The sequence below is a fragment of the Pleurodeles waltl genome, chromosome 5 (genome assembly GCF_031143425.1).
Source record: "Pleurodeles waltl isolate 20211129_DDA chromosome 5, aPleWal1.hap1.20221129, whole genome shotgun sequence".
NCBI lineage: Eukaryota > Metazoa > Chordata > Amphibia > Caudata > Salamandridae > Pleurodeles > Pleurodeles waltl.
Window position 1 is genome coordinate 1,470,983,475 of NC_090444.1, and position 20,859 is coordinate 1,471,004,333.

The window sequence follows — 20,859 nt, forward strand, 5'->3', positions numbered from 1 at the left end:
TAGGGCACCGGGGGGGGGGGGGGGGGGGGGGGGGGGGGGACGACGACACACACAAGCCCACACAGAAATTTCACCCTCAGCGGCGCGGGGGCGGCCGGGTGCAGTGTTAGAACAAGCGTCGGGTTCGCAATGGAAGTCAATGAGAGATCAAGGGATCTCTTCAGCGCTGCAGGCAGGCAAGGGGGGGCTTCCTCGGGGAAACCTCCACTTGGGCAAGGGAGAGGGACTCCTGGGGGTCACTTCTGCAGTGAAAGTCCGGTCCTTCAGGTCCTGGGGGCTGCGGGTGCAGGGTCTTTTCCAGGCGTCGGGACTTAGGTTTCAGAGAGTCGCGGTCAGGGGAAGCCTCGGGATTCCCTCTGCAGGCGGCGCTGTGGGGGCTCAGGGGGGACAGGTTTTGGTACTCACAGTCGTAGAGTAGTCCGGGGGTCCTCCCTGAGGTGTTGGTTCTCCACCAGCCGAGTCGGGGTCGCCGGGTGCAGTGTTGCAAGTCTCACGCTTCTTGCGGGGAGATTGCAGGGTTCTTTAAAGCTGCTCCTTTGGATAAAGTTGCAGTCTTTTTGGAGCAGGTCCGCTGTCCTCAGGAGTTTCTGGTCGTCGTCGAAGCAGGGCAGTCCTCAGAGGATTCAGAGGTCGCTGGTCCCTTTGGAAGGCGTCGCTGGAGCAGAGTTCTTTGGAAGGCAGGAGACAGGCCGGTGAGTTTCTGGAGCCAAGGCAGTGGTTGTCTTCTGGTCTTCCTCTGCAGGGGTTTTCAGCTAGGCAGTCCTTCTTGTTGTTGCAGGAATCTAATTTCTAGGTTCAGGGAGAGCCCTTAAATACTAAATTTAAGGGTGTGTTTAGGTCTGGGGGGTTAGTAGCCAATGGCTACTAGCCCTGAGGGTGAGTACACCCTCTTTGTGCCTCCTCCCAAGGGGAGGGGGTCACATCCCTAATCCTATTGGGGGAATCCTCCATCTGCAAGATGGAGGATTTCTAAAAGTTAGAGTCACCTCAGCTCAGGACACCTTAGGGGCTGTCCTGACTGGCCAGTGACTCCTCCTTGTTATTCTCATTATTTTCTCCGGCCTTGCCGCCAAAAGTGGGGGCCGGGGCCGGAGGGGGCGGGCAACTCCACTAGCTGGAGTGTCCTGCGGTGCTGTGACAAAGGGGTGAGCCTTTGAGGCTCACCGCCAGGTGTTACAGTTCCTGCTTGGGGGAGGTGTTAGCATCTCCACCCAGTGCAGGCTTTGTTACTGGCCTCAGAGTGACAAAGGCACTCTCCCCATGAGGCCAGCAACATGTCTCTAGTGTGGCAGGCTGCTGGAACCAGTCAGCCTACACAGATAGTCGGTTAAGTTTCAGGGGGGCACCTCTAAGGTGCCCTCTGTGGTGTACTTTACAATAAAATGCACACTGGCATCAGTGTGCATTTATTGTGCTGAGAAGTTTGATACCAAACTTCCCAGTTTTCAGTGTAGCCATTATGGTGCTGTGGAGTTCGTGTAAAACAGGCTCCCAGACCATATACTCTTATGGCTACCCTGCACTTACAATGTCTAAGGTTTTGCTTAGACACTGTAGGGGCACAGTGCTCATGCACTGGTACCCTCACCCATGGTATAGTGCACCCTGCCTTAGGGCTGTAAGGCCTGCTAGAGGGGTGTCTTACCTATACTGCATAGGCAGTGAGAGGCTGGCATGGCACCCTGAGGGGAGTGCCATGTCGACTTACTCATTTTGTTCTCACTAGCACACACAAGCTGGTAAGCAGTGTGTCTGTGCTGGGTGAGGGGTCTCTAGGGTGGCATAATACATGCTGCAGCCCTTAGAGACCTTCCCTGGCATCAGGGCCCTTGGTACCAGAGGTACCAGTTACAAGGGACTTATCTGGGTGCCAGGGTGTGCCAATTGTGGAATCAAAAGTACAGGTTAGGGAAAGAACACTGGTGCTGGGGCCTGGTTAGCAGGCCTCAGCACACTTTCAATTCAAAACATAGCATCAGCAAAGGCAAAAAGTCAGGGGGTAACCATGCCAAGGAGGCATTTCCTTACACACTGCCAACAGTTCTAAATGATTTATATGCAGTTGTTTTTGGTGAACGTCCCATTGTCCCTGTATACTGTGCTGGTTGAGGTGTGCTCCCCACCCTATCATGGAAGCATCTGTTGTGATCACGTATTGAGGCACTGGGTCTTGGAATGGCCGCCCTTGGTTTAAATATATAGGATTCCACCATTGAAGCGAGAAGTGTGTCTGGCGGTCTATCAACACTAGATCTTGAAGTTGACCCTGTGCTTGTGTCCATTGTGTTGCTAGGCACTGTTGTAAGGGCTGCATGTGTAGTCTTGCGTTTGGGACAATGGCTATGCATTAAGACATCATGCCTAGAAGTTTCATTACAAACCTCACTTGGAAGTGCTGGTTTGGGTACATGTTTAATATTATATTTTGGAAGGCTTGTACTCCTTGTGGACTTGGAGTGGCAATCGCTTTTTGTGTGTCGAGTGTTGCTCCCAAGTATTGTTGTATTTGGCACGGTTGTAGATGTGATTTTTGGTAGTTTATAGAGAACCCTAGTTTGTGTAGAGTTTCTATAACGTATTGTGTGTGAAGCAGACACTGTTGTTGAGTGCTGGTTTTTATTAACCAGTCGTCTAAGTAGGGGAATACATGCATGTGCGGTCTCCTTATATGAGCGGCTACTACTGCAAAGCATTTTGTGAATACCCTTGGGGCTGTTGTTATCCCGAATGGCAACACTTTGAACTGGTAATGCACTCCCTGTATTACAAACCTTAAGTATTTCCTGTACGAAGGATGTATTGGTATATGGAAATATGCATCTTTGAGATCTAACGTTGACATGTAGTCCTGTTTTTTGAGTAAGGGAATCACGTCTTGAAGTGTTACCATGTGGAAATGATCTGAATTTATGTAGAGATTCAGAGTTCTGAGGTCTGATATAGGTCTCAACGTTTTGTCTTTCTTTGGAATTAGGAAGTACAGGGAGTAGAGACACCTGATCCTTTTTGATGTTTGGGCACTAGTTCTATTGCTTGTTTTTGTAACAATGCTTGAACTTCTAGTTGTAAGAGGTCTAAGTGTTGCTTGGACATATTGTGTGCTCTTGGGGGCACATCTGGTGGGAAATGTATGAATTCTATGCAATAACCATGTTGGATAATGGCTAGGACCCATGCGTCCGTAGTTATGTTTGTCCAGTTGTGGTAGTATGCAGTAAGTCTCCCCTCCACTGGTGTTGAGTGGTGAGGGTTTGTGACATTGAAGTCACTGTTTGGTTGGAGGGGTTTTAGGGCTTTGGAATTTCCCCCTTGCTTTTGGGAACTGTCCACCCCTGTATGTTCCTCGAAAACCACCTCTTTGGTACTGGCCCTGATATGTGGGTCTGGCTTGTGAGGTGGAAGGCTCTGTGGTTTGTGCATGAAACCCCCCTCTAAATGGTGGCCTTCTAAAAGTGCCTCTGTTTTGTGGGGAGTAGAGCGCGCCCATGGCTTTGGCCATGTCCGTGTCCTTTTTGATCTTTTCGATTGCCGTATCCACCTCCGGCCCAAACAATCGTTCTTGGTTGAACGGCATATTTAGCACAGCTTGCTGGATTTCCAGCTTAAAACCAGAGCATTGTAACCATGCGTGCCTGCGAATGGTTACCGCAGTGTTCACTGTCTGAGCTGCTGTATCTGCCGAGTCCATTGCAGACCTTTTTTGGTTGTTGGAAATCGCTTGTCCTTCCTCAACCTGTTGGGCATGCTTTTGGTGTTCCTTGGGCAAGTGCTGTATTATATGCTGCATCTCGTCCCAGTGTGTCCTGTTGTAGCGATCCAGTAGAGCCTGCGAATTGGCAATTCGCCATTGATTGGCTTTACCAGTTGCTTTTCAATTCATAACTTAATAATTTGAGTTTTTGAATAAAATTGATCTAACAGATGAATTAGTATTGTAATCAATAGGGAAATAAAAATTAACTATTTTACTGAGTTGTGGTTATTCACGAGTAGATAGTTTGGGTTGTTTTTCCATAGAATATTTTTGATTAATGATGTTAATTATTGATTCAGTGGTCACTGCATGACTAGGATACTGCATGCGATCTAAAAGGTTCATCGACCTATACGCGTCCCCTTGTAAGTTTACTTACTAAGGACCAGGCGTGCTTGCAGATGTAATAGCTGACAAATGTATCCATAATGAGTCACAAGTCAGCTGAGAGACACACCCAGCAATAACTGTATCCTGGTGCAGTTCTCTCTTTTTTTTTTTTATATGAACTTGGCCTCATGCAAGTTCTATCTATCACTTCCTAGTGGATGTTCTACATGCCTCCTTAATAATATTTTATGTTTACTTTGGCAAGCCGCAAGTGACTGAAATACGCTATCTCAAGAACCAAGCCATCAGCCGTGGGTCAGATAAAAGAGCTTCCCTCCCCAACTTGTGAGGTATCTTTGTGTAGGGAATTTTTTTTTTGTATTGAGAACCAATATTATGATGGATGCCCTGAACTGCTAGAATCAATGGTATTAGAATAAGGTGTACACAAATATCCCATACCACCTTAACAGGGCATTCCTGAGAGATAATGGGTGTAATGTCTGGATGCAAAGAACTAGTATTTTGCTGTTGCGAAAATATCTACCAGTGGAACCTTCCAATGACAAAAGACCGCCCGCTATAGACTGTTTAAGCCCCCATTTATGGGAGCTGCTCGTTTGTCCGCTTAACTGGTGTGCATGTTTGTTTTCCATCCACGGGACGTGGTCTGCCACCAGAATGTTCCCTGCAATAGTCCATTTCCAAATCATCTGCACCAACTTTGAAAGCAGGTGAGTGACTGCCTCCTCCGTCTGCTTGTTCAAGTAGAAAGAATGCCAGCTTTTTATCGGAACAAGAAAAGGGAAGAGAAAGTGAACAATGGGAAACACGGAGGCTCTTTATCTTGGTTCATGAAATAGAACTGGTCATCAGAAGGCTGGATGCAGTACCAATGGACCTGTGGTGAGAAGATGAAATCTGGTAAAGGGTACTTCAAGAAGGGTTCAATGCTGCACTTAGCACAGGGAAGACTGCTTCCTCCTGGCAATCTGGTATCAATATTCTGCTGCACAAAAAGGTTAGTAAAAGCAACTCCACCAATTATAGTCTTTTCTTTACTAGACAGGGCAGGCAAAGTTTATGCAAGAGTGCTATTCTAATGTTTACAGAGTTGAGTAGATACTGGTACAGTGGCAACTGATGCTCGGGCTGGTTTAGGTAAGGCTGGTGTACAACTGAACAGACCCTGCTCCTTATGATTTGCAAAAAATATGTAGCCACCAAGAAGATGCCACTCTACATGACTTTTGGAGACCTTAAATATGGGTTTGTCTTTGTCAACAGGAGTACTTTATGGTTAACACTAAATGAAATGGGTATACATAGCAAAGCAGATGGAAGGCATACAAAGCATATTATGGACAGTGTGGAAGATTTACAGTCTGTGATGCATGTTCTAATTTCCAAACTTCCTCTGGCGCTCACCAGGGTTGTATTTTCACTCAGTTGTTTAGCCTATATTTGAAGAACATAGGGCCAGATGTAGCAAATAAAATATTTGCGAGTTGCAAAGTGCGAGTCCATGCGACTCGCAATTTGCAACTCGCAAATAGGTATGCAGTACGGTGTCTCAGACACCGACTGCGACTCGCTATGGGGTCGCAATGACCCACCTCATGAATATTCATGAGGTGGGTCGCAAATTGCGGCCCCATAGCGAGTCAAGGCACTCGCAAACATGGAGGCCTGCTGTAGTCAGCAGACCTCCGTGTTTGTGACTGCTTTAAATAAAGCAGTTTTTTTTTTTTTTAAAGTGTAGCCTGTTTTCCTTAAAGGAAAACGAGCTGCACTTAAAAAAAAAAAAAACGAAACCTTTAGTTTCGGTATTTTTTCAGGGCAGGTAGTGGTCCCTTGGACCACTACCTGCCCTGAAAAAATAATATGGGGTCCAGTCACAAAGGGGAAGGGGTCCCATGGGGACCCCTTCCCGTTTGCGAGTGGGTTACCATCCACTTCAAGTGGATGGTAACTGCGACTCCATTCAAATGGAATTGCATCCCACTGCGAGTCGCAAATAGGAAGGAAACACCCCTTCCTATTTGCGAGTCGGAAATGCATTTTGCGAGTCGGTCCCGACTCGCAAAATGCATTTCTGCATAGGAAACTCACATTTGCGACTCGAAAACGGCCATTTTTGCCGTTTGCGAGTCACAAATCGTTTCCTACATCTGGCCCATAGTTTGTTAATTGAAGAAACTAGGAGGTAGACATACAAAGTTGTACAATGTAAATAAACGCTGCTACTTGGAGAAGATATTGCCCTTTCTTTAACAACAAGCATGTATAAGTTAAGACTGTTTTGTACAAAACTGCTAATATGTGGTTCATGCATGTGAGGGGGACACCTGATACACAGGACAGGTGACCTACGATATAACCTGACCCTTCTTGGGCCTGAGACGGCATCATTGATTAAAGATGGTTATGGACACTGAAAACTAATAAAATTGACAGTTCAAACTAGTTCACTATTAACAGCCTACTTAGCACACAAAGAATATCAGGGGGCTGAGATCTACTTACGATTGGATTTACTCTGACACACTGCCCAGAAGAGTGTCTTTTACAAGTGGATAAGGGAGGGGAGCTTGTTTTTGTTGGTTGTAAAAACTATTTTAAAACAGGTTCTGGGAGCTCAGTTACAGAATATTCCCTTACAAACTGGAGTAGAGCTCTACACACCTTTACCTTACTGGCTATAGAACGAGGTCTGCCAAATGAACAAGGTGCATTGCTAAATCAAGGTTCTCTGTATACCCATGCTTAACATTTTTTACTCAGCCTGCCCGGGAATAATTACAGCATGTAAAATCTATGAAAGACCGCAAGTAGAATGCTTGTCAGACCGCATTTGTTTACCCCTTTTGTGCCGTGGACATAATGGTTACGTCCAAGGGCACAGTGCTCATGTGCAGAGGACATAATCATTACATCCTGGGCACTGAGCTCAGAGGGGGCGCTAGCACGTGTACCAAGGTGCAGCCAGAGTTGCCTGCCTTTACTGGTCTCCCAGGGTGTAGAGTCAATACAGAGAACTTTTTGCCTGTCAATTTCTTTGAGTTATTTGTGGACGATGGGTTTTTGGAAGAGACTGTTGAGCAGACTAATTTTATGCGGAGCATCATTTCAGGGACAACGCTGCTAGACTTAGGCCACACCCTAGAGCTACCGAGTGGATTCCCACAAATTTGGAGAAGATGAAAAGGTTTTTGGGTTTGTCTCTTTTGATGGGGTTGATAAAGAAGCCGTCACTGGCTTCTTATTGGTCTACTAGTCCCTTGATGGCAACAGCTATATTTCCTGCAACCATGAGTAGTAATCGGTAGGTGCTTCTTCTTAGGATGCTGCATTTTGTTGAAAATGCATTAGCCTCGCCACAAGATCACCCTGATTCTGACTGTCTAAGATTAGGCCTGTACTTGATCATTTTGTAGATCGGTTTTCAGAGGTCTATGTTCCAGGCAAAGAAGTAGCTCTGGACGAGTCTTTGGTCTTCTTCAAGGATCGTTTGGTTTTTAGGCAGTACATGCCTAGCAAGAGGGCATGATATGGAATTAAACTGTATATGCTGTCTGAAAGTAGTACAGGATGTGTGTATAGTTTCTGTGTCTACACTTGTAGGGATTCCAGTATTGATCCCCCTTGGTTGTCCTCCCACTTTTGGAGTTACTGAGAAATGTGTGGGAACTTGGTAGATGACTGTTCAAAGGTCACCATTTGTATGTAGATAACTTCTACACTGGAGTGCAATTGTTCAAGGAATTGTTTAGAGTGGACACTGTAGCTTGTGGCACAATTCCTTGTAACCGGAAAGGCTATCCAAGTGAGCTTGTCTGTGTAAAAAGAACAAAAAAAACCACCCTTGAGGGGACACTGCTGTGCCTTGTGGAATGAGGAGTACCTCCCTCGTGACTGTTTGGGCCCAGGTTGCTGAAGTGCGCACACCTGTGTGCAATTTAGATTATAATAAGCACATGGGAGTTGTAGATAGAGTTGATCAGAGGTTGGAACCTTATACTGCTATTTATAAGTCTTACGTTTGGTATAAGAAGTTAGCAATTCACCTCTTCCACTTAGCAACTTTTAATGCTTTTATTGTGTTTAAGGAAAGGTCTCCAGAGTCAAAGATGACATTTGTGAAATTTCAGAAGTCAGTGATAGCCTTATTGTGGTGGAACAGGCAAGAGTTCCTAGAGAAGCAGTGGTGGAGGATGTGACTAGACTAAAAGATAGCCACTTTGCTGAGCACATTCCTCCCACGCTCAAAAAAAAAAAGACTTTCCAGCTAAGAAACGTAGAGTGTGTGCTCGAAGAGGTATCCGGAGGGAGACTCGAATGTACTGCCCAGATTGTCCTTCAAAGCCTGGGCTGTGTGTGGGTGGTTGTTTCGAAAATTACCACACCCAGAAGAATTACTGGGAACTACCAGGAGTGTAAACTACCTGTTTTATATTTTCATGTGTTCAGTTTCATGGTGGCATTTCTGGCATGTACTTAGAGCTTTTGTGTTTGTAATTATTTCTAATTAGCTAGTGGTTTCTTTGTTTTTAAAACAAAAACAAAACAAAAGTGATGCCATTGTGTGTGGAGTGGCGCTTGGCTGACGGTGTACATAGCGCACCTACATTTTTGGTCCCGGGTGCGGCCTTCATCTAGGGAAACCTATCAAACAGACATGTTTAAAAAATAGACACCCCAAGGAGTTGTGGCTTGTCTGGATCCCCCAACATGTTCTTACCCAGACTGCTAGGCAAACCACAAAATGTGCTTAAAAAAACAAACAAAAAAAAAAACAAAACAAAAAAAAAAAAAAAAACACCCCACACAACATATTTTCCTCACTTTTCTTTGTAGGATCACAGTTGCGGCACAAATTTCCTACCACCCCGCGTTCCCCTCAGAACAACACTGGGTGGAAAGAAATGTGTGGCTCCTCTCATTCCAGATTTTCCGGTCACTCAAATGAGAGGAAAAAAAAATATGTTTTTTAGCCAAATTTTGAGTTTTGCAGAGGATTCTGGGTAACAGAACCTGGTCAGAGCCCATATAAGTCACCCCATCTTGGATTCCCCTAGGTGTCTAGTTTTAAAAAAAATGCGCAGGTTTGCTAGGTTTCCTCAGGTGCCGGCTGAGCTAGAGGCCAAACCCCACAGCTAGCCACTTGGTAAAAAAGAGCTCAGTTTTCTTTGCGAAAATATGTGTCCATTTTGTGTTTCCTGTCGCAGGCCTACCCATACCATTTTTATCGGGAGACTTGGGGGAACACAGAATAGCAAAATGAAAATGTCACTTACCCAGTGTACATCTGTTCGTGGCATCAGTCGCTGGAGATTCACATGTTCTGCATAGCTCGCCATCTGGTGTTGGGTCGGAGTGTTACAAGTTGTTTTTCTTCGAAGAAGTCTTTCGAGTCACGGGACCGAGTGACTCCTCCTTCTGTCTCCATTGCGCATGGGCGTCGACTCCATCTTCGATTGTTTTCCCCGCAGAGGGTGAGGTAGGAGTTGTGTTGTAGTAATAGTGCCCATGCAATGGAGTGACTAAGTATGTACCTATTTAAGGTTAAAATAATATATATACACAAATGTACAAAGTTGAAGCTAACTTCCAAACTGCTACAGGCTCCCGGGGAGGTGGGTGGGCACATGTGAATCTCCAGCGACTGATGCCACGAACAGATGTACACTGGGTAAGTGACATTTTCAGTTCGATGGCATCTGTCGCTGTAGATACACATGTTCTGCATAGACTAGTAAGCAGTTATCTACCCAAAAGCGGTGGCTCAGCCTGTAGGAATGGAAGTGGTTTGAAATAATGTTCTTAACACGGCTTGACCTACTGTGGCTTGCTGTGCGGATAACACGTCTACACAGTAGTGCTTGGTGAACGTGTGTGGCGTAGACCATGTGGCTGCCTTACATATTTCTTGCATTGGGATGTTTCCTAGAAAGGCCATGGTAGCACCTTTTTTTCTGGTTGAATGCGCCCTTGGTGTAATGGGCAGTTGTCGTTTTGCTTCAAGGTAGCAGATTTGTACGCATTTAACTATCCATCTGGCTATACCTTGTTTTGATATTGGGTTTTCTGCATGAGGTTTTTGGAATGCAATAAATAGTTGTTTAGTCTTTCTGATGTTTTTCGTTCTGTCAATGTAGTACATTAATGCTCTTTTGACATCTAATGTATGTAGTGCCCTCTCAGCTACGGAATCTGGCTGTGGGAAGAACACTGGTAGTTCCACTGTTTGATTTAGGTGGAACGGTGAAATAACCTTTGGTAAAAATTTAGGATTAGTCCTTAGGACGACTTTATTTTTGTGTAGTTGTATAAAAGGTTCTTGTACTGTAAACGCCTGAATTTAGCTTACTCTTCTTAGAGATGTAATGGCGATGAGAAATGCAACCTTCCAGGTTAGGAACTGTATTTCGCAAGAGTGCATGGGTTCAAAGGGTGGACCCATGAGTCTTGTTAAGACAACATTTAAGTTCCATGAAGGAACAGGTGGTGTTCTTGGTGGTATAATTCTTTTAAGGCCTTCCATGAATGCTTTAATGACTGGTATCCTATATAGGGAAGTTGAATAGGTAGTCTGCAGGTATGCAGATATTGCCGCAAGGTGTATTTTAATGGAAGAGAAGGCTAGATTAGATTTTTGTAAGTGAAGCAAGTAACCCACTACGTCCTTTGGAGTTGCGTGTAAAGGTTGGATCTGATTATGATGGCAGTAGCAGACAAACCTCTTCCATTTACTTGCATAGCAGTGCCTAGTGGACGGCCGTCTGGCTTGCTTTATGACGTCCATACATTCTTGGGTAAGTTGTAAGTGTTCGAATTCTAGGATTTCAGGAGCCAGATTGCTAGATTCAGCGATGCTGGATCTGGATGTCTGATCTGTTGGTTGTGTTGTGTTAACTGATCCGGCCTGTTGGGCAATTTGATGTGGGGCACTACTGATAGGTCTAGCAGTGTTGTGTACCAGGGTTGCCTTGCCCAAGTTGGTGCTATTAAAATGAGTTTGAGTTTGTTTTGACTCAATTTGTTTACCAGATAAGGAAGGAGAGGGAGAGGAGGAAAAGCGTAGGCAAATATCCCTGACCAGTTCATCCATAGGGCATTGCCTTGGGACTGCCTGTGTGGGTATCTGGATGCGAAGTTTTGGCATTTTGCGTTCTCTCTTGTTGCAAACAAGTCTATTTGAGGTGTTCCCCAGAGTCTGAAGTAAGTGTTTAGAATTTGGGGGTGAATTTCCCATTCGTGGACCTGTTGGTGATCGAGAGAGATTGTCTGCAAGTTGATTCTGGATCCCTGGAATAAACTGCGCTATTAGGCGAATGTGGTTGTGAATTGCCCATCGCCATATCTTCTGTGCTAGAAGGCTCAACTGCGTGGAGTGTGTCCCCCCGTTTGTTTAGATAATACATTGTTGTCATGTTGTCTGTTTTGACAAGAATGTATTTGCGAGTTATAATTGGTTGGAAAGCCCTTAATGCTTGAAAAACTGCTAGCATTTCTAGGTGATTTATATGCAGTTTTGTTTGATGTACGTTCCATTGTCCTTGTATGCTGTGTTGATCGAGGTGTGCTCCCCACCCTGTCATGGAAGCATCTGTTATTACGCATTGTGGCACTGGGTCTTGGAATGGCCGCCCTTTGTTTAAATTTATACTGTTCCACCATAGAAGCGAGAGGTAAGTTTGGCGGTCTATTAACACCAGATCTAGAAGGTGACCCTGTGCTTGTGACCATTGTGATGCTAGGCACTGTTGTAAGGGCCTCATGTGTAGTCTTGCGTTCGGGACAATGGCTATGCATGAAGACATCATGCCTAGGAGTTGTAATATAATCTTTGCTTGTATTGTTTGTGTTGGATACATGCGTTGTATGATCTTGTTGAAATTTTGAATTCTTTGTGGACTTGGAGTGGCTACTCCTTTTGTTGTGTCTATTATGGCTCCCAGGTATTGTACTTTGCACGGCAAAATGTTGGATTTTGCAAAGTTGACGGTGAAACCTAGTTTGTAGAGGGTTTGTATGATTTGATTTGTGTGTTGTAAGCACTTTGTTAGTGAATTGGTTTTGATTAGCCAGTCGTCTAGATACGGGAATACATGTATTTGCTGCCTTCTGGTATGTGTAGCCACTACTGCTAGACATTTTGTAAAGACTCTTGGTGCGGTTGTTAAACCAAAAGGCAATACTTTGAATTGGTAATGTATTCCTTTGAATACGAACCGTAGGTATTTCCTGTGCGACGGATGTATTGGTATATGGAAATACGCGTCTTTGAGGTCTAAGGTTGTCATGTAGTCCTGTAGTTTTAGCAATGGTAACACTTCTTGTAGCGTGACCATGTGAAAGTGGTCTGATTTGATGTAGGTGTTTAGTATTCTGAGGTCTAGGATTGGTCTCCGTGTTTTGTCCTTTTTTGGTATTAAGAAGTACAGTGAATAGACTCCTGTGTTTGTTTGTGTGTTTGGTACTAATTCGATTGCATTCTTTTGCAATAGTGCTTGAACTTCTATTTCCAGAAGTTCAGAATGTTGTTTTGATAAATTCTGTGCTTTTGGTGGTATGTTTGGAGGGAATTGTAGGAATTCTATGCAATAACCATGTTGGATAATTGCTAAGACCCAAGTGTCTGTAGTTATTTCTTCCCATGCTTTGTAATAATGACCTATTCTTCCCCCCACTGGTGTTGTGTGGAGGGGGTGAGTGACATCTGAGTCACTGCTTGTTGTAGGGGTTTTGGGGCTTTGAAATTTTCCTCTATTCCTAGGGAATTGCCCTCCTCTGTATTGGCCCCGAAAGCCTCCCCTGTACTGTCCCTGGTAGCTGGACGGTGTTGCCTGCGAGGTGCTGGCTTGTGTGGCCTGACCCCGAAACCCCCCTCTAAAGGGTGTCTTGCGGAAGGTGCTGTAGGTTCCTCTGCTCTGCGGGGAGTAGAGTGCGCCCATGGCTTTAGCAGGGTCAGTGTCTTTAAGTTTTTCGATTGCCGTGTCCACTTCTGGTCCGAACAGTTGTTTTTCGTTGAATGGCATATTGAGCACTGCCTGCTGTATCTCTGGTTTGAACCCAGACATTCTTAGCCATGCGTGCCTTCTAATGGTCACAGATGTATTAATTGTTCTTGCAGCCGTGTCTGCAGCGTCCATAGAAGATCGTATCTGGTTATTTGATATGTTCTGTCCTTCCTCAACCACCTGCACTGCCCTCTTTTGTAGTTCCTTGGGAAGATGCTCGATGAGGTGTTGCATCTCATCCCAATGGGCTCTGTCATAGCGCGCAAGTAGTGCTTGAGAGTTAGCGATGCGCCACTGGTTTGCAGCTTGTACTGCGACTCTTTTCCCAGCTGCATTGAACTTGCGGCTCTCTTTATCTGGGGGTGGTGCATCCCCAGATGTGTGGGAGTTGGCTCTTTTCCGAGCTGCTCCTACTACGACGGAATCTGGTGGCAGCTGTGTGGTGATGAAAACAGGGTCTGTAGGAGGTGCCTTATACTTCTTTTCCACCCTTGGCGTTATTGCCCTACTTTTGACCGGCTCCTTGAATATTTCCTTTGCGTGCCGAAGCATACCTGGCAGCATAGGCAGGCTTTGGTAGGAGCTGTGGGTGGAGGAGAGGGTGTTGAATAAAAAGTCATCCTCGACTTGTTCTGAGTGGAGGTTTACGTTGTGGAATTGTGCTGCTCTAGCCACCACGAGAGTATGCTGAGCTGTCTTCTGGTGGTGAGGGCTTCGTTGGATATGCCTCCGGACTGTTGTCCGACACTGGGGCGTCATATAAGTCCCAAGCGTCTTGATCCTGGTCACCTTGGCTCATGGTGGTGTGAGCCGGGGAATGAGACGGAGTTTGCGCTGGTGAGACGTTAATTACAGGTGGAGGAGAGGGTGGCGGAGTCACCTTTTTCACCATTTTTGTTTGTGGCGCCTGGTCTGTTTGAAACTCCAGTCTCCTTTTTCTCCTAATAGGGGGAAGGGTGCTTATTCTTCCTGTTCCCTGCTGTATGAAAATACGTTTTTGCGTATGGTCCACTTCGGTGGATTGCAGCTCTTCCTCAAACCTATGCTTTCGCATCTGAGAGGACAGTGATTGTTCCTCTGTATAAGAGCCTGGACCTGGGTCGGTTACGGGTTGTTTCGGCACCGAAACCCTGCCTGTATCTCTTTTCGGCTCAGAGGTGGCTTTTTTCTTTTTTGGAGTCGAAACCTCTCGGCGTCGATCTTCGTCGGTGCCGCTCTCTCGGCGTCGAGCCGCTTCTACACCGCTATCTCGGTGTCGTTGCTTTTCTCCAGCACTTTCTCGATCCCGAGAAGGCTGCGTGCCGGTGTCTCGACCGGAGTCGGACGATCTCGGCACTGTTTTGGCCTTTTTCGGTGCCGATGGTCGGTCACTGAATTTATGGGTGGAGCCATGGCCTGGTGGCAGTGGCGTCCCCTGGGCCTTGTCACTTTTCTTCTGTGTTGTTTTCGACGTCTTACTCACGGTTCTTTGATCGTCGAATTCCTCGGAGTCCGATTCGTGGATCGAAAAGGTTTCCTCTTCCTCTTGTTCCTCGAACTCTCGGTGCGCTGTCGGCGTGGACGCCATCTGAAGTCCCCTGGCTCGACGGTCACGGAGTGTCTTTCGGGACCGGAACGCACGACAGGCCTCGCAAGTCTCTTCACTGTGCTCAGGTGACAGGCACAGGTTACAGACCAAATGTTGGTCTGTATACGGGTATTTGTTGTGGCATTTGGGACAAAAACGGAACGGGGTCCGTTCCATCGACGTTATTCGACACGCGGTCGGGCCGACCAGGCCCCGACGGGGGATCGAAAACTACCCCGAAGGGCACCGGAGCGCGTCGATCTTCGATGCGGTGTTGACTAACTACGCCGATCCCGAACGCAACAATACCGACGAAAATCTTCCGATATTAACTAACTTTCCGTTCCGAAACTCTGAGCGACAGGAACACGTCCGAACCCGATGGCGGAAAGAAAACAATCGAAGATGGAGTCGAAGCCCATGCGCAATGGAGACAGAAGGAGGAGTCACTCGGTCCCGTGACTCGAAAGACTTCTTCGAAGAAAAACAACTTGTAACACTCCGACCCAACACCAGATGGCGAGCTATGCAGAACATGTGTATCTACAGCGACAGATGCCATCGAACCAAGTGTTATTGCCCTTTGTCTTTCTCTACATTTTTTCCTTCCAAATGTAAGACAGCGTGTAAAAGACATCTATTTGAGAAATGCCCTGTAATTCACATGCTAATATGGGCACCCCAGAATTCAGAGATGTGCAAATAACCACTGCTTCTCAACACCTTATCTTGTGGCCATTTCAGAAATACAAAGGTATTCTTGCTACCTATTTTTCACTCTTTATATTTCAGCAAATTAATTGCTGTATGCCCGGTATAGATTGAAAACCCATTGCAAGGTGCAGCTCATTTATTGGCTCTGGGTACCCAGGGTTCTTGATGAACCTACAAGCTCTATATATCCCGGCAACAGAGGAGTCCAGCTGACCTAAGGGTATATTGCTTTAAAAAAAGCAGACATTGCAGGAAAAAAAGTTCGATTAAAACGTGGAGAAAAATGGCTGTTTTTTTCACCTCAATTTCAATAGTCTTATTTCAGCTGTTATTTTCAGTAGGAAACACTTGTAGGATCTACACAAAATGACACCTTGCTGAATTCAGAATTTTGTCTACTTTTCAGAAATGTTTAGCTTTCTGGGATCCGGCATTGGTTTCTCACCCATTTCTGTCACTAACTGGAAGGAGGCTGAAAAAGCACAAAACAGTAAAAAATGGGGTATGTCCCAGTAAAATGTCAAAATTGGGTTTTCTAATTCAACTCTGCCTGTTCCTGAAAGCTGAGAAGATGGCGATTTTAGAAGGCTCGTTCCCCCCCCCCCCCCAAAAAGGCATTTTTGCTTTCGCTGTATTTTGGCTAGGTTCTTGGTCTCCTTCAGGGGAATCGACAAGGTCTGAGAGTACCTCTAGAATCCCTAGGATGCTGGAAAAAAAAGGGCGTAAATTTGGTGTGGGTAGCTTATATGGACAAAAAGTTAGGAGAGCCTAAGTGCGAACTGCCCCAAATAGCCAAAAAACAGTGTCTTCTAAATGCTACAAAGCTTAGGACTCTCTTGAACCACCATACTGATTTTGAGGCACAATTCAGAATATGTTAGTTACACCCCCAGTGAAAGTTAATACAAGAACCAGTATGGTACTACTCCTATGAATTCAAGACTTTGGGTTGGATCCCATACGAAATGCGTCAAGCTTAGTATGATGTAAAACTATACTTTGTATATCACAAAAAAAAAAAATTCCTATGGAGAAGCAAGTATTTTCAAGGACAGCCTATTTAAAAAACTAACCAGTCCTTCCATATGGGTACAGCCATTCTTAAGCAATTAGAAAAAGGATGACGGGTGGTGGGTGCAACAGGAGAAAAAGCAGAACTACATAATAATGGACATTTTCGCCACATTTGAAGCCTTCTCTTTCAGAACAGTAACTATTGTGTAAAGATCTATTTTGCTAAGTATTAACTATACTATTTTGTTAAGTGTTAAGGTCTGGATACAGAGCAAAAGACAGAATATAAAAACATAATTAATTGAAAAGGGTACTTACTGCCTTATGAACTGCACTGCATCTTCATATTTCATTCCACATTCTATTAATGCAAGGGCTACAAGCACTGGAGCTCTGGTGGGGAGAAAATTAACAGTTTCACAGATTCCAAACACTAGTGTTTTAATTGCATTCGTAAATCTAGACTATTCTCCACTCATGCGTGATGGGGAGGCAGTCAGCAAAAAGCAGTACTTGCATGACAATGCATTGTTAAGGCCAAAAAGTTAAAAACCAATGCTGGAAATGAAGCTCTTTAGCACATTGGGCTGTGGGGTACTCTAATCGAGCCCATGTGTGACTGACTCCGCATCATGGAAATAGTTTCCGGTCTTCAGCTATACAGCACAAGATCATTTAGGAGTGTGGGTATTTATTTATTTTTTTAAACTAAGGTGTTCCTGCAACACGTCAGTCTAATTCTTTTTTTATAGTCCACTAATCTACGCTATCAAAATTGAAAATATATAAACAAAGGTTAACTAATTGAAGGGGCTAGGGGGAGAATCTCACTGTCATACATTCAATGAAGCCCAACCAAATGGGTTAAGATGAAGCCTCCAGACTATAAAAATCAAGCAGATCTGAAACATAAAAGAGCATGCAAGTGAGGCTTCCAGACTTCCTCCTTTGCTGGTTCAGCATAGGCAAAGAAGAAATTAACGAAGAGGAGAAAAAAAAAAAATTAATAATAATTTTTTTTATCTACGCCTCCTTTCTAAATGCAAGATAACAGAAATAGATTGTTGTATGCCTTGCAGTTAAGTCGTAATAAAATAATTTAACACGAAAAAAAAAAAAATCATAGTTTCAATGAACCAGTGTCAAAGAATAAGTAAAGTATGCATGCATGCATTTAATAGCCCCAAATTTTATTGTATGAAAAAGACAAATTGCATGTGAAAATTTAACTCACCTTCCGAGACCAGCAACACAATGTACTGCAATGCAACATCCAGGTTCTTCACGGAATTTAGCTTTCAGAAGACTGAGCCAATCATCTACAATTTGGTTGGAGGGGGGTGCACCATCATCAAAAGGCCAATCCTACAACAGAAAGCGACTTGATTGGAATACAGCAGATTTTTTAATGTGCACTCAGGAGCAGTGCATTAGTGTTAAAAATCTTAGGCTTAGGGTGACCCCCTAAAAGCAGCAATGCCCACTTTTTTGTTTTTAGGTCTTGCCAGCGTGTGCTTTTGCACGTCCGAGCATATAAAATCAGACAGACAGGATTGATATGCAAGTGGTCGCTGTGATAAAAGTTGTGTGTGTTCACACAATAGACGGACATCAAGCTCCCCTCCACTTCGGTCAGGAATGACTACTTCCTATTTAGTCGTACTGCCTAGCATTGGTGTGCACCATCCCTTAACAGCCTGTGCCCACCCTCAAAAGTCAAAAGAGCAGGAAAAGTATGCTGTGTCGAAAGTCACCTACATAGCTTAGTAAAGTTCTGGCATTTTGCCATCTAACTTTAATTAGCCCTGCCCTTTCCTGTGATGGATCATGCAATCCCACGGGAGCTGCTCCCTCCTTTTTTGGTTTTGTTCTTCAGAGCCATGTCAGGATGACTTCTGCACTTCGTTTGTAAGTGTGTGTAGCTAATGCCCCCTCATATCACGCTATCCAGTGACAACAATGCTTTGCATTCAGTTCCTATAACTGGGGCTACTTGCCTCCATGTTAGGCATCCCTACACCTGCCGCCAGGCACTGCTATTTCAATGGTAGTTTAGAAGCAAAATGTGAGCTTTTCGAAACTAAAAACTGTAAATCCAATATGACAAAAGTCTCATAAAAGCAGGTTTTTAGTGACAAAGGAGGCAAATGCTCATCTGACGAAGCCTGGCTTTTCAATCAGTAGAGCTGGGCATAAAATATATCTGGGGTGTCGGTCACTTATATAGAATGAGGGTGAGCAATTCAATGTAAATGACATACTTTGATTTAGATGCTGAACTAAGTTAGCCTAACATGCTGTTAGTCGTGGAAATATATATATTTAAAAAAAAAAAAAAAAAATAACCAAGCATGCTTTATTTATTAATAATAAAAAAGTTAAACTAAGGATGAACTAAAAAGTTGTTCCAGAAGTCCAGCGGGTCCCTGCATGTATGGTTGGGAAACTCGGGGTTCTAATGAGAAGGCTTTTATTTCCAGGCCCCATCTCGAGCTGTTGGGCAGGAACTTAACATGCAGAACACGTCTTTATATTTTATTTTTAAATTGATGATCAGTTGTGCAACAAAATGACGCTATCAATACTGAAAGTGCAAAAGTAAAGGAGCCGTTCGGCACCGTCTAGTACTTGGAGAGACAGCTCAAAATCCAATCTTCCCTGTGCAAGGATAGGTACCGCTGTATTTGAGAGACTTCCTGGTCTTTTGGCACCTCCCTGTGGGAGAGCCCTGCTTGGCGAAATAGCTCTACGAAAGCAATCAGCAGGGTTCAATCTACTATAGCAAAAAAAAATATATATATATTTGAAGCGCCAGTAGGCCATTGAAACATATCGTAGATCCCACAACACCTGGGGCAACTGCTGCTGCCCTGCACAGTATGGGACTTTTTAGCTTAGGGAGGACAAAAAAAAAACTCCTTTACAAGGTGAACTGTGACAACTACAAGGCAGTATCTATAGATTAGTGTTCTAGCACAAAATACGTGGACAGCTTTCCTTTTTAGTGGATACAGGTACAACTAGGTACAACTGATTAACTCTTTAACTTACCCAGATGCTTAATGTAAAGAAATGGCTCCCTGTTGCAGTTACCCCCCACTTTTTGCCTGATGCGGACTTGACTGAGAAGTGTGCTGGGACCCTGCTAACCAGGCCCCAGCACCAGTGTTCTTTCACCTAAAATGTACCGTTGTCTCCACAATTGGCACAACCCTGGCACCCAGGTAAGTCCCTTGTAACTGGTACCTCTGGTACCAAGGGCCCTGATGCCAGGGAAGGTCTCTAAGGGCTGCAGCATGTCTTATGCCACCCTAGGGACCCCTCACTCAGCACAGACACACTGCTTGCCAGCTTGTGTGTGCTGGTGGGGAGAAAATGAATAAGTCGACATGGCACTCCCCTCAGGGTGCCATGCCAACCTCACACTGCCTATGGCATAGGTAAGTCACCCCTTTAGCAGGCCTTAAAGCCCTAAGGCAGGGTGCACTATACCACAGGTGAGGGCATAGGTGCATGAGCACTATGCCCCTACAGTGTCTAAGCAAAACCTTAGACATTTCTAAGTGCAGGGTAGCCATAAGAGTATATGGTCTGGGAGTCTGGCAAAAACGAACTCCACAGCTCCATAATGGCTACACTGAATACTGGGAAGTTTAGTATCATGTTTTTCTATCATGCTGCTGAGAGACGAGTTTCTGACCCCATGCGGTGAGAGCCTTTGTGCTCTCTGAGGACAGAAACAAAGCCTGCTCTGGGTGGAGGTGCTTCACACCTCCCCCCTGCAGGAACTGTAACACCTAGCAGTGAGCTTCAAAGGCTCAAGCTTCGTGTTACAATGCCCAAGGGCACTCCAGCTAGTGGAGATGCCCGCCCCCCTGGACACAGCCCCCACTTTTGGCGGCAAGTCCAGGAGAGATAATGAGAAAAACAAGGAGTCACAGGCCAGTCAGGACAGCCCCTAAGGTGTCCTGAGCTGAGGTGACTCTGACTTTTAGAAATCCTCCATCTTGTAGAAGGAAGATTCCCCCAATAGGAATAGGGATGTGCCCCCCTCCCCTCAGGGAGGAGGCACAAGGAGGGTGTAGCCACCCTCAAGGACAGTAGCCATTAGCTACTGCCCTCCCAGACCTAAACACACCCCTAAATTCAGTATTTAGGGGCTCCCCAGAACCAAGGAACTCAGATTCCTGCAACTTACCGAAGAAGAAGACTGCTGAGCTGAAAACCCCTGCAGAAGAAGAAAGAAGACACCAACTGCTTTGGCCCCAGTCCTACCGGCCTGTCTCCTGCCTTCTAAAGAAACCTGCTCCAGCGACGCTTTCTCCAGGACCAGCGACCTCTGAATCCTCAGAGGACTGCCCTGCTTCAAGAGGAACAAGAAACTCTTGAGGACAGCGGCCCTGCTCCAAAAAGACGACAACTTTGTTTCAGAGGAGCAGATTTAAAGACCCCTGCAA

General features: G+C 45.2%; 1 protein-coding gene across 2 annotated transcripts in view; it reads right to left on the bottom strand.

The window, feature by feature from the left end:
• PTP4A1 (protein tyrosine phosphatase 4A1) overlaps positions 1 to 20,859 on the bottom strand; it is a 65,256-nt gene that overhangs the window by 39,711 nt on the left and 4,686 nt on the right. Inside the window, exons 3-4 of one of the 2 annotated variants that reach the window (XM_069235743.1) lie at positions 17,637 to 17,767; positions 16,721 to 16,795 (exon numbers count right to left, since the gene is read on the bottom strand). In XM_069235743.1, coding sequence (XP_069091844.1) covers positions 16,721 to 16,795; positions 17,637 to 17,767 — 206 coding nt within the window. The remainder of the gene's footprint in view (positions 1 to 16,720; positions 16,796 to 17,636; positions 17,768 to 20,859) is intronic. The other variant, XM_069235744.1, reaches the window with a different exon arrangement.